At 24.6% G+C, this 14,347-nt stretch overlaps 1 protein-coding gene across 4 annotated transcripts in view; it reads right to left on the bottom strand.

Annotated features, from left to right (window-relative positions):
- The window catches only part of side (motor axon guidance molcule sidestep), an 805,094-nt gene that overhangs the window by 263,384 nt on the left and 527,363 nt on the right, over positions 1 to 14,347 (bottom strand). For all 4 annotated transcript variants that reach the window (XM_075310279.1, XM_075310349.1, XM_075310417.1 and 1 more), the window contains exon 9: positions 9,426 to 9,562. In XM_075310279.1, the coding sequence (XP_075166394.1) occupies positions 9,426 to 9,562 (137 nt within the window). The remainder of the gene's footprint in view (positions 1 to 9,425; positions 9,563 to 14,347) is intronic.

Genomic DNA, 14,347 nt, shown 5'->3' with positions numbered 1-14,347 from the left:
GTATGTTTGCCTGTGTAAGGTCTGCAAGCGCAACAGAAGCCTTGGCGCGTATGGGATATGGAAACGGAAGTAAGAGCTCCCATATCCGTTTTTAATCTCATTCGTTAAAATATTGAAAGCCACCGAAGATGAAGAAATACAAGAAGCACACACACACACATACACACCCATATACACACTGTTTTACTATCAGATAAAGGGGAATGTGAATTCTTCTTACCTCTCTTCCCCCCACCGCTCACACAATGCACCCCAAACCTTAACAAACATGGAATAAAATGCACAAATGAATACACATCAGCATGCTTTGGGCGTAGATCCTGAGTTATGATTTAAAACTCTAGAGCGCCCTCCCATAACAACTATGGTATAAGTGAATCTAGTGGTGGCTATGCTTTTGCTCCATTCGTTTGGATAAAATAAACCACAATGTAATCGTAGGTTCTTAAGCGAAATTTAAATTTTTCTCCCCACGGAACACAAAAAAAAACGAAATACGAAGGAAACGGAAATACAAAAAAGAATTTTTAAACGAGGAAATCTTTTTAAATCCTGATCTATGATCTCTTCCTTTTCTAATTAGTGTGCAATTTTGTAAATAATTTGTAATGCATATGGCGTGTGCATGTGATGGTGGTGCAGCTGAGTTGAATGTGCACAATAAGAATAATAGAGCAACTGAGTCGTTTTGTGTGTTTGCAAAAGAATTGAAACAATTTCTTGTAAAAATAATTGCAGCAATTCCTAAGCAATTGTATTCAATTTGTTGTTGAAATTAATTGGTATTATCTTCCCAAGGTTTTTTTTTTAATGAAATTGCAGGGAGAATGGAATCTTAGCTTTCACTACAAGACGTATGAAAACAACTAAAGGCCATTAGGGGTAAATTATATTATAGCTAAAAAAAAAAAATAAATAACACAAATCCATCTAAGATAGGGGTTTATATCCAAAATCTTTAACATTTTGTTGTAAGATAGGTCTAAATCCAAACTGATTTTTAGTAGAAATTGCTATGCCTTGACATATTATTACAATTTTAATACAAGTTTATTGGCCATGAAGATTAAGGAATTGGTTTCATTAAGTCATTGAAAAAAATCCCAGATACCAATCTCACAAGCCTAACTGGTAATATGTTTCTTTGCAGGCTAATGCAAGTTTCCATAGTATTTAGTGTAGATCTGGCGGGGTGAGAAGATTCAATTTGGGTCTTAAATGTTCATTTCATATGGAAATTATATACGAGAATTAATTCTCCCAAATTGAATTGAAAGAGGAGCTTGGTGACTGTGTTCGCCTAAGCCAACATGATTTTGGTTGGCATACACGGTTGCAACAGTTGGTAGAAAACTACCAAATATGGTAAAAAAAATCCTTTTCAACTAAGACGTATAAAATTTTCTACATAAATATTTTTTTTTCAAAATTTTCAATAAAAATAAAATTTCGACAAAACTTTCTACAGAAATAAAATTTTGACAAAATTTTCCATAGAAATAAAATTTTTTACAAAATATTCTATAGAAATAAAATTTTGACAAAATTTTCTATAGAAATAAAATTTAGACAACATTTTTTATAGAAATTAAATTTTGACAAAATTTTCTATAAATATAAAATTTTGACAAAATTTCATATAGAAATAAAATTAAAAAAAAATTATATAAATGTAAAATATTGACCAAATCTTCTTTAGATGTAAAATTTTGACAAAGTTTTCTATAGAAATAAAATTTTGCCAAATTTTTTTAAGGAAATAAAATTTTGACACAATTTTCTAAAGAAATAAAATTTTGATAAAATTTTCTATATAAATAAAAATTTTTCAAAATTCTCTATAAAAATAAAATTTTTTCAAATATTCTATAAAAATAAAATTTCGACAAAACTTTCTATAGAAATAAAATTTTGACAAAGATTTCTATAGAAATAAAATTTTGACAAAGATTTTTATAGAAATAAAATTTTGACAAAATTTTTTATAGAAATAAAATTTTGCCAAAATTTTTTTATAGAAATAAAATTTGGACAAAATTTTCTATAGAAATAAAATTTTAACAAAATTTTCTATAGAAATAAAATTTTGACAAAATTTTCTATAGAAATAAAATTTAGACAACATTTTTTATAGAAATTAAATTTTGACAAAATTTTCTATAAATACAAAAATTTTGACAAAATTTCATATAGAAATAAAATTAAAAAAAAAGTGATGTAAAATGATGTAAAATTTTGACAAAATTTTCTATAGAAATAAAATTTTGCCAAATTTTTTAAGGAAATAAAATTTTGACATAATTTTCTAAAGAAATAAAATTTTTAAAAATATTTTTGAGTGTTGTTGACCTATTTTATGTTTATTCTGATTATTAATTTTGTTCGGCTTGAGGTCATAGAAACAATCGATTATTGATTTGTTTTAATATTTATTTCCAATATTTCGTTTAGTGCCACTAACCATCTTCTGAGATTTTGTATCTACATAAAATACAAAAATTAAATTAATTTTAATGTTCACAAATCACAATATTATTTTAGATATAATATATTGAAAATAACTAACTTGAGTTCGTGTGATGCTGTTCGTTCTGCAAGTCACCGTACACTAAGCTTCGTTTGTGTCGATGCTTGTTTATGATGTGTCGATACATGCTCGCGCATTCTTCCGTGTCTAAAATTTTGACAAAATTTTCTATAGAAATAAAATTTTGGTCAAATTTTCTATAGAAATAAAATTTTGACAAAACATTTTATAGAAATAAAATTTTGACAAAATTTTTTATAGAAATAAAATTTTGACATAATTTTTTATAGAAATAAAATGTTGGCAAAATTTTCTATAGAAATAAAATTTTGACAAAATTTTTTATAGAAATAAAATTTTGACAAAATTTTCTATAGAAATAAAATGTTGACAAAATTTTCTATAGAAATAAAATTCTGACAAAACTTTCTATAGAAATAAAATTCTGACAAAATTTCCTATAGAAATAAAATGTTGACAAAATTTTCTATAGAAATAAAATTTTGACAAAATTTTTTACAGAAATAAAATTTTGACAAAATTTTCTATAGAAATAAAATTTTGACAAAATTTTCTATAGAAATAACATTTTGGTCAAATTTTCTATAGAAATAACATTTTGAAACAATTTTCTATATAAATAATATTTTGACAAAATTTTCTGTAGAAATAAAATTTTGACAAAATTTCCTATATTCTGATTGATTATCCTTGACCTTTTTATTTTATTTTTATGCAATACTTATCATAGTTTCGGCTATAGGTCGATTAAAAAACATAGGATTGATGTTTTTATTTAAGTTTTATTTCCAATATTTCGGTTGACTTCGTCAAAACCGTTTTCAAGGATTTATTCTGGTGTGCACAGCTTCACACTCTGTTTTACACAAAATAGAGTGTGAAGCTGTGCACAGAATAAATCCTTGAAAACGCTTTTGACGAAGTCAACCGAAATATTGGAAATAAAACTTAAATAAAAACATCAATCCTATGTTTTTGAATCGACCTATAGCCGAAACTATGATAAGTATTGTATAAAAATTTCCTACAGAAATAAACTTTCAACAAAATTTTCAATAGAAATCAAATTTTGACAAAATTTTCTATAGAAATAAAATTTTGACAAAATTTCCTATATAAATAAAGTTTTGACAAAATTTTTTATACAAAAATAAAATTTTGACAAAATTTTCTATAGAAATAAAATTTTGACAAAATTTTCTATAGCAATAAAATTTTGACAAAATTTTCTATAGAAATAACATTTTGACAAAATTTTCTATAGAAATAAAATTTTGACAAAATTCTATAGAAATAAAATTTTGACAAAATTTTCTATAGAAATAATATTTTGACAAAATTTTCTATAGAAATAAAATTTTGACAAAATTTTCTATAGAAATAAAATTTTGGTCAAATTTTCTATAGAAATAAAATTTTGAAAAAATTGTTTGACTCTTTGATTTTTAAAATTTTAAAAAGTTGAATTTCTATTGCCACTTCAAAATTTATAAAAGATACATTTTTAAGTGTTTAAAAAAATTAAAAAAAAAATTGTTTTCAGAATTTTGCGATTCTTGAAAAGTCGACTCTTGACCTTAAGATATGAAAAGTAGATTTTTCGACTCTTTTTAAAAAATTGAAAACGTAAAAAGTTGTTTTTTGTGGCTATTCAAAAAATTTAAAAATTAACTTTTCCACTTTTGTTTTTTTGTAGCTTTCCTAGACATTTTAAAAATTAGTTTTTCCACTTTTACGATGGTTGAAATGTTTGAATTTGGTGAGGCTGTTGACAATATCAAGTTTTGACGTCCAATTTGTGAAAGTTAGCCGATTTTTGGAAATAAAATTTTGACAAAATTTTTTCTAGAAATAAAATTTTGACAAAATTTTTTATAGAAATAAAATTTTGACAAAATTTCTTATAGAAATAAAATACTGACAAAATTTTCTATAGAAATAAAATTTTGACAAAATTTTCTATAGAAATAAAATTTTGACAAAATTTTCTATAGAAATAAAATTTTGACAAAATTTTCTATAGAAATAAAATTTCGACAAAACTTTCTATAGAAATAACATTTTGACAAAATTTTCTATAGAAATTAAATTTTGGCAAAATTTTCGAAAGAAAAAAACTTTCGAGAAAATTTCCTATAGAAATAACATTTTGACAAAATTTTCTATAGAAATAAAATTTTGACAAAATTTTCTATAGAAATAAAATTTTGAAAAAAATTTCTAAAGAAAAAAAATTTCGAGAAAAGTTTCTGTAGAAATAAAATTTTCTATAGAAAAAAAATTTGGACAAAATTTTTTGACTCTTTGATTTTTAAAATTTGAAAAAGTTGAATTTCTATTTATTGCCTCTTCAAAATTTATAAAAGGTTGATTTATGGGTTTTTAAATTAAAAAAAAAATAGTTTTCACAATTTTGCGATTCTTGAAAAGTCGGCATTTGAATTCAAAATATGGAAAGAAGATTTTTCGACTCTTTTAAAAAAATTTTTTTGTGGCTATTCAAAAAATTTAAATATTAATTTTTCCACTTTTGTTTTTTTTTGTAGCTTTTCAAGATATTTTAAAAATTAGTTTTTCCCCTTTTGCGATTATTGAAATGTTTGGATATGTCAAGGCTTTTGCCAATATCAACTCTTGACGTCCAATTTTTGAAAGTCAGCTGATTTTTGTCAGATGGAAGGACATCGTCAATTCCACATCATAAAACGAATTTTATTTATATTTGAGACAATGCTCATAAGTGTTGTTCAGATCAACAAATATTTTATTTTTTTTTTTGTTAATTAAAATTAAACAATCCCTCTTTTCCCAACTTTAATTAAATCGGCTGGTATCTGCCGCCTAACATTTAAAAAAAATTAACTTTTAGCATATTTACTCTATTTAATATGGATTAAAGCTCTACACTATTGACTTCATATGCGATACACACTTATACCGAAAAATGGCTTTTCACAATGTTTGTAACCACTCTGATTATCTATATCGACTAATAAAGACAAACTGTTGGAACATTTGTTTTTTTCACCTTCCCCATCCCCCATCCCCAAAAAAAGGACAACAAATGCTGATAATTAAATACGAAAATGGATACACACTTAATTTGTAGCAGTAGTGTAGTGTCAATATCCTTTGGAAATGGAACTTTGTTGCCTCATGGCCATATTATATTGGTCACCTTTTAAAATGGTGACAAAATTTCATTGGCAATTCTCCTAATCTGTCATATAATTCTCACATTCACAATGGAAATATAGGCTAAAAGCCAAATAACTTTTCAAATAATGTCCTGCAGAGAATGGAACACACACACACACTCCCAAAATCACTCAGAGACACATATCGCATGTATATGGTATATCTGCAAGAGCTATGAGAGTTACAAGGTGTTGGGAGGGAAAAATGTGATGTCCTTGCAAAGAAATCCCCTTTGACTTGATATTTTGCTCTATATATGCGGTCCAAATGACCGTTGACCGCGTAACAGCCTTTGGGCCAATATCTAGAGGGCCCGGGGGTGATGGCTCTCTAAAAGAACTCTTCTAATGGCAAGTGAATTGATAATAAAAACGAATGTATTCAAGTCAAGGATAACGGCGATGATATAGACCACAGCTGGTAAAGAGGCATAATGTTACCATCATCACCACTACTACCACTAACTCATTTTTCCCAACCCAAATAGGCTTTACTAGGCAACCAACTAAATAAGTGTGCGTTGCCATCTTTGGTCTAATAAGCCAAGGCAACAAAATGAGAAAATCATGGCATAAGAAACTGCTATCCCTTTTGTCAGCATTGCCCTTAGCTGACCTGAGTGTCGCATTAAATCCGTTTAAAACAGCTTGCGTTTCCACTACAGCCACGAATAGATGGACAATTTTGAAGGCTGGTGGGGGGAATGGGGCTAAAGAAAATCAGCAGGATTTTGAGTTATAAAATCTTGACTTGCTGTTCGGAGGCTGAGGCTAGCTATGTGGCTGTACAGTGTTTCGTTGAATGAAAATAAAATTGATTCCCCATAGGGCATTTCTATGTACTTTGAGGTGTATACACGGCTTCCACAGCTGGAAGAATTCTACCAATAATTATGGACTTTTTACTGTTTAGTAGATTGTTCGAATTCTTAATATTTTGGTAGATTTTGCACAATGTGCCTCTCCAAATAAGAGGTACTTCACAAACATTCTATAGAAATAAAATTTTGACATAATTTTCTATAGAAATAAAATTTTCTATAGAAATAAAATTTTGATAAAATTTTCTACAGAAAAAAAATTTTGACAAAATTTTCTACAGAAAAAAATTTGACAAAATTCTCTATAGAAATAAAATTTTGACACAATTTGCTATAGAGATAAAATGTGGACAACATTTTCTATAGAAATAAAATTTAGACAATGTTTTCTATAGAAATAAAATTTTGACAAAATTTTCTTTAGAAATAAAATTTCGACAAAATTTTCTATGGAAATACAAAAATTCGAAAATTTTCTATAGAAATAAACATCTGAGAAAATTTTCTATGAAATGTAGACAAAAATTTATACATAAGTAAATGTTTGGCAAAAACTTTTACAGAAATAAAATTTTGAAAAAATCCTATAAAAATAAAATTTGACAATATTTTCTGTACAAATAAAATTTTGACAAAATTTTTTATAAAAGTAAAATATTGACAAAATTTTCTATAGAAATAAAATTTGGACGAAATTTTCTATAAAAATAAAATTTGGACGAAATTTTCTATAAAAATAAAATTTGAACGAACTTTTCTATAGAACTAAAATTTGAACACAATTTTCTATAAAAATAAAATTTGGACAACATTTTCTTTTGAAATAATATTTTCACAAAATTTTCTTTTGAAATAAAATTTTCACAAAATTTTCCATAGAAATAAAATTTTCACAAATTTTCTTTAGAAATAAAATTTTGACGAAATTTTCTATAGAAATAAAATTTTGACGAAATTTTCTCAGAAATAAAATTTTGACAAAATTTTCTCTAGAAATAACATTTTGACAATATTTTCTATAGAAATAACATTTTGACAATATTTTCTATAGAATTAAAATTTTGGCAAAATTTTTAATAAAAATAGAATTGTGACAACAATTTCCATAGAAATAAAATTCTGACAATATTTTCTATAGAAATAAAATTTTAACAAACTTTTATATAGAAATAAAATTTTAACAAAATTGTCTATAGAAATAAAATTTAGACAAAGTTTTCTAAAGAAATAAAATTTTGACAAAATATTCTATAGAAATAAAATGTTGACAAAATATTCGATAGAATGTAAATTTTGACAACATTTTCTATAGAATTAAAATTTTGGCCAAATTTTTATAAAAATAGAATTTTGACAAAAATTTCTATAGAAAGAAAGATTTGACAAATTTTTCTATAGAAATAAAATGTGAACAAACTTTTCTATAGAAATAAAATTTTGACAAAATTTTCTATAGAAATAAAATTTAGACAAAATTTTTCAATAGAAATAAGATTTTGAAAAAATTTTCTATAGAAATAAAATGTTGACAAAATTTTCGATAGAATGTAAATTTTGACAATATTTTCTATATTCGTTTTGTTTGTTATTGATTTGAATGTATTTGGCTGGGTTTGTTTTAGAGCGTGCTTCCTCTATCTTCATTCGTTTTGTTTGTTATTGTTGGCTTCTCTTCAATCGTTATTGTTGTTTTTGATCTCAGCTTAAAGCCATGCATTGGTTGATAGTTTTGCTGCAAGTAGAGGATGCTGATGAGGAATGTGGTAATTCCGAAACAGCTGTACATCCAACCATCTTGCAGTCTATAGGGCTTTTCCCACATAAATTTGACAAGCATACTTTTCCTCTGTTGGTTAAGCTACACTTGTAGTTTAGTCAATGCATGGCTTTAAGCTGAGATCAAAAACAACAATAACAATATTTTCTATAGAAGTAAAATGTTGGCCAAATTTTTTATAAAAATAGAATTTTGACAAAAATTTCTATAAAAATAAAATTTTGACAAAATTTTCTATAGACATAAAATTTTCTATAGAAATGAAATTTCGATAATATTTTCTATAAAAAAAATGTTTGATAACATTTCTACAGAAAAAATTTTTTGATAAAATTTTCTATAGAAATAAAATGTTGATAACATTTTCTATAGAAGTAAAATTTTGACAAAATTTTACTTCTATAGAAAATGTTATCAATATTTCTGCGACTTGTATATATAATTACAACCCCCATCCTTTTGCGGAAGATACCAAAACTATTCTCAGCATTTTTCGAAGCAAACCATTTTTTTCTTTTCCAAACACTGTCGTTCTCTAAAGATACATGTATTTCTATTTTTTTTTTCAAACAGCGTTAATGTGGTGGCAACATATTGCGCGTTAACGAGATAAATGTCAACCCCTAGGACTTTAAATGCCTCTTCAACAACGACAACGATGACATTTAGAGTTCAATAAAAGAAGAAAGGAAACCAGAAAAAGAAATGAGAGCAAAAAACAGAACCCCAAGAACGATACAAGACTTTATCAAATGTGACTGCATTGCAAATTAACTAATCTGAAAGTATATAAGGAGGAATATAATTTCCTCTTTGGCTAAGAAAATGGTTCCTTCACATAGCCTCAATATCCGACCAAGGACTATGGATCCATATGATGAAAATTGCCTCTGACCAGGCAGAGGTTATAGGCTCGTAGGTTATATGCTTCATAATATCATTGAAAATTATATCATACAGAATATTTAATATTATAAAATTGAGGCTTCTTCTTGAAATGGCTTTATGGCCTTGTTTTTTTTTTTTTTTTTTTTGGGAGGGGGGTCTTTTTTTATTTGCTACTTTTGACTTTTGCTACTTACATTTTTAAACCATGAATACGATGTCACGGGTGGCCTGGCATCAGCACGACATTTAAATGTAACATTTTGTCCCTCAGCTCTGGTTACTACGCGACTGGGATCTTCATTGGCTAAATGCACTGATACCGTAGGAGGATCTGAAAATAGACGGATGTATAGCACGAATTATAATAACAATAATACCAACAGCAACAGCAAAACACCAAAGCAGAGCTACGACAACAACAGCAATAGCAAAGCAATATACTGCTACTAACTAACGAAATAAATTGGGCAATTGGCAAAAGGCGAGTTTAATGAGCGTTTACAAATTGAATCATAAAAAAGCAAAATAATAAATTGAAATAGCTTTAAGAAGATGTTACCATAAGCAAAGAACTCTCTCTGAGAGCTAAAGAAAGATAGAGAGAGAGAGAGGGGGAATATAGTCACGTATTTGTTTAGTGAAAAACACTCCTACACACAAGCATATGGACCAGTACATAACTAAGTACAATACGTATGGATTCTCAATGAGGTTGATAGATTTTTTAATGTTCGGTAGATTGGTAGAATTCTTGATGTTTTGGTAGATTTTGCAAATTATTCATCTCCAACTAAGAGGTACTTCACAACTTTTCTATAAAAATAAAATTTTGACAAAATTTTCCATAGAAATACAATTTTGCATTAGAAATAAAACATTTTCTATAGAAATAAAACTTTCACTAAATTGTCAATAGAAAAAAAATTTTCCCTAAATTTTCTATAAGAAATAAAATTGAATACAGTTTTCTATTGAAATAAAATTTTGTCAATATTTTCTATAGAAATAAAATTTTGACAAATTGTTTAAAGAAATAAAATTTTGACAAAATTTTCTATAGAAATAAAATTTTGACAAATTTTTTTATAGATATAATATTTGGCAAAAGTTTTATATAGAAATAAAATTTTGTGAAATTTTTCTATACAAATAAAATTTTCACTAAATTTTCTTTACATATAAAATTTAGTCAAAATTTTCTATAGAAATAAAATTTTGACAAAATTTTTAATAGAAATAAAATTTTGACAAAATTTTTTATAGAAATAAAATTTTGACAAAATTTTTTATAGAAATAAAAGATTGACAAAATTTTCTATAGGAATAAGATTTAGAAATAATATTTGGCCAAAATTCTCTATAGAAATAAAATTTGGCCAAAATTTTTTATAGAAATAAAATTTTTGACAAAATTTTTCTATAGGAATAAAATTTTGACAAAATTTTCTGTAGAAATAATATTTGGCCAAAATTTTCTATAGAAATAAAATATTGCCAAAATTTTCTATAGATATAAAATTTTGTCAAAATTTTCTATAGATATAAAATTTTGTCAAAATTTTCCATAGAAATAAAATTTTGACAAAATTTTTTATAGAAATAAAATTTTGACAAATTGTTTAAAGAAATAAAATTTTGACAAAATTTTCTATAGAAATTAAATTTTGACAAAATTTTTTTATAGAAATAAAATTTTGACAAAATTTTCTATAGGAATACAATTTTGACAAAATTTTCTATAGAAATAATATTTGGCCAAAGTTTTCTATAGAAATAAATTTTTTTAAAATTTTTCTATACACTAAATTTTCTTTAGATATAAAATTTTGTCAAAATTTTCTATAGAAATAAAATTTTGACAAAATTTCCTATAGGAATAAGATTTTGACAAAATTTTCTTTAGAAATAATATTTGGGCAAAATTTTCCATAGAAATAAAATTTGCCCAAAATTTTCTATAGAAATTAAATTTTGACCAAATTTTTTATAGAAATAAAATTTTGACAAAATTTTCTATAGGAATACAATTTTGACAAAATTTTCTATAGAAATAATATTTGGCCAAAGTTTTCTATAGAAATAAATTTTTTTAAAATTTTTCTATACACTAAATTTTCTTTAGAAATAAAATTTTGTCAAAATTTTCTATAGAAATAAAATTTTGACAAAATTTCCTACAGGAATAAGATTTTGACAAAATTTTCTTTAGAAATAAAATTTTGACAAAATTTCCTATAGGAATAAGATTTTGACAAAATTTTCTTTAGAAATAATATTTGGGCAAAATTTTCCATAGAAATAAAATTTGCCCAAAATTTTTTATAGATATAAAATTTTGACAAAATTTTCTATAGGAATAAAATTTTGTCAAAATTTTCTATAGGAATAAAATTTTGTCAAAATTTTCTATAGAAATAAAATTTTGACAAAAATTTTTATAGAAGTAAAATTTTGTCAAAATTTTCCATAGAAACAAAATTTTCTATAGAAATTAAATTTTGACAAAATTTTTTATAGAAATAAAATTTTGACAAAATTTTCTATAGGAATACAATTTTGACAAAATTTTCTATAGAAATAATATTTGGCCACTAAATTTTCTTTAGATATAAAATTTTGTCAAAATTTTCTATAGAAATAAAATTTTGACAAAATTTCCTATAGGAATAAGATTTTGACAAAATTTTCTTTAGAAATAATATTTGGGCAAAATTTTCCATAGAAATAAAATTTGGCCAAAATTTTTTATAGAAATAAAATTTTGACAAAATTTTCTATAGGAATGAAATTTTGTCAAAATTTTCTATAGAAATAAAATTTTGACAAAATTTTTTATAGAAGTAAAATTTTGATAAAATTTTTTAAAATATAATATAAAATAAGATTTTAAAAAATATTTTGGAAGTACAAATTTGACAAAATGTTCTATAAAAATACTATTTCGACAAAATTTGCTATAGAAATAAAAATTTGACTAACTTTGCTATAGAAATAAATTTTTGACAAAACTTATTATAGAAATAAAATTTTGTAAAATTTTTCTATACAACTAGAATTTTCACTAAATTTTCTTTAGATATAAAATTTTGACAAAATTTTCTATAGCAATAATATTTTGTGAACATATTCTATAAAAATAAAATATTGTGAACATTTTCTATAGAAATAAAACTTTCACTAAATTGTCTATAGAAAATAATGTTCTCTAAATTTTCTATAAGAAATAAAATTGGCTAAAATTTTATATTGAAATAAAATTTTGTCAACATTTTCTATAGAAATAAAATTTTGACAAATTGTTTAAAGAAATAAAATTTTGACAAAATTTTCTATAGAAATAAAATTTTTTATAGAATAAAACCTTGACAAAATTTTCTATAGGAATAAAATTTTAACAAAATTTGCTATAGAAATAATATTTGGCCAAAATTTTCAATAGAAATAAAATTTGGCCAAGATTTTTTATAGAACTAAAATTTTGACAAAATTTTCTATAGAAATAAAAATTTGACAAAAGTTTTCTATAGAAATAAAATTGTGCCAAAATTTTCTATAGATATAAAATTTTGCCAAAATTTTCTATAGATATAAAATTTTGCCAAAATTTTCTATAGATATAAAATTTTGTCAAAATTTTCGTTAGAAAAAAATGTTGACAAAATTTTTTAAAGAAATAAAATATTGACAAAATTTTCTTTAGAAAAACAAATTGGACAAAATTTTCTATAGAAAAAATTGACAATTTTTTCTAAAGAAATAACATTTCGACAAATTTTTCTATAGAAATACAAATTTGACAAAATTTTCTATAGAGACAAAATTTTATATAGTAATAAAATTTGAACAAAATTTTCTATAGAAATAAAATTTTGACAAAATTTGCTATTGAAATAAACTTTTGTAAAATTTTCTATAGTAATAAAATTTTGGAACCATTTTCTATAGAAATAAAATTTTGGAAAATTGTTCTATAGACATAAAATAACGATAAAATATATATTTAACGAAATTTGATATAGAAATAACATTTTTACAAAATTTCTATGTAAATAAAACTTTGACAAAACTTTCTATAGAAATAAAATTTTGGCAAAATTGGCTGCAGTAATTACATTTTTCAAAATTTTCTATAGAAATAAAAATTTTACAAAAGTTTTCTATAGAAATAAAATTTTGACAAAAATGTTTTATAGAAATAAAATTTCGACAAAATTTCCCATAGAAATAAAAATTTGTAAAATTTTTCTATAGAAATAAAAATTTGTAAAATTTTTCTATACAAATAAAATTTTGACAAAATTTTCTATAGAAATAAAATTTTGACAACATTTTCTATAGAAATAAAATTTGACTTTCCCTACTTGTTTTTTTTTTATTACTGCTCATATTAAAAATTAATTTAATTTCCCCAATGCCTTTGAAATGAAGACATCTTTCGGCAAGTGACAGCGTATGGCTTTTGCAAATTTGTATTTCTTTTCTACCATATTTCTTTACTCTACAATTACATCGCTGTTTTTGCCGTATTTGTCTCAATAGTGTAGCAGCCTCCTTTTCATTGCAAAAGCCATTAGTTACGGTTGTATTCGCATTCAAGCATTACTTGGCGATTTTTGTTTTTGTGTATGTGTAAGATTTCAACATCCACAACAACACCGACATTGACTACACCTCCACAACAAAAACCAGGATGTCCCTTTGAACATCCTCTCCATCCCCATCCGTTGATTTTGGTCCTACTCCTCCATCCTTCCATCTATTTGCAATGCCATGCCGTGAAGTTCCATCTATGTCTCTACCTATTCCAGAGTTCAGAAAGGCAAATACAACATTCAATTGCTACAATGGACCATTATGCGGCTTTGTGTAAAGAATGCCAAGAGAAAAAGTGCTGACGTTTCTAGTGAATTATTAAAATGCTTTCTTAGATCCATTGGACTTCGACTACAACGACTACTACTACACTTAGCCTATCGACCTCTTGGCGAAACAAAACTTAGCATTTTTTGGAGTATAATCGTTTTTGTGTTTTGTTTTTTTCTTTGGTCAAAACCGATGACTAACGAAAGATTGCAGACCCAACAAAAACAGAGCCCATACGCCAAGGATTTATAAA

The sequence above is a fragment of the Haematobia irritans genome, chromosome 1 (genome assembly GCF_050003625.1).
Source record: "Haematobia irritans isolate KBUSLIRL chromosome 1, ASM5000362v1, whole genome shotgun sequence".
NCBI lineage: Eukaryota > Metazoa > Arthropoda > Insecta > Diptera > Muscidae > Haematobia > Haematobia irritans.
This window is presented reverse-complemented; position numbering and strand designations above follow the sequence as displayed.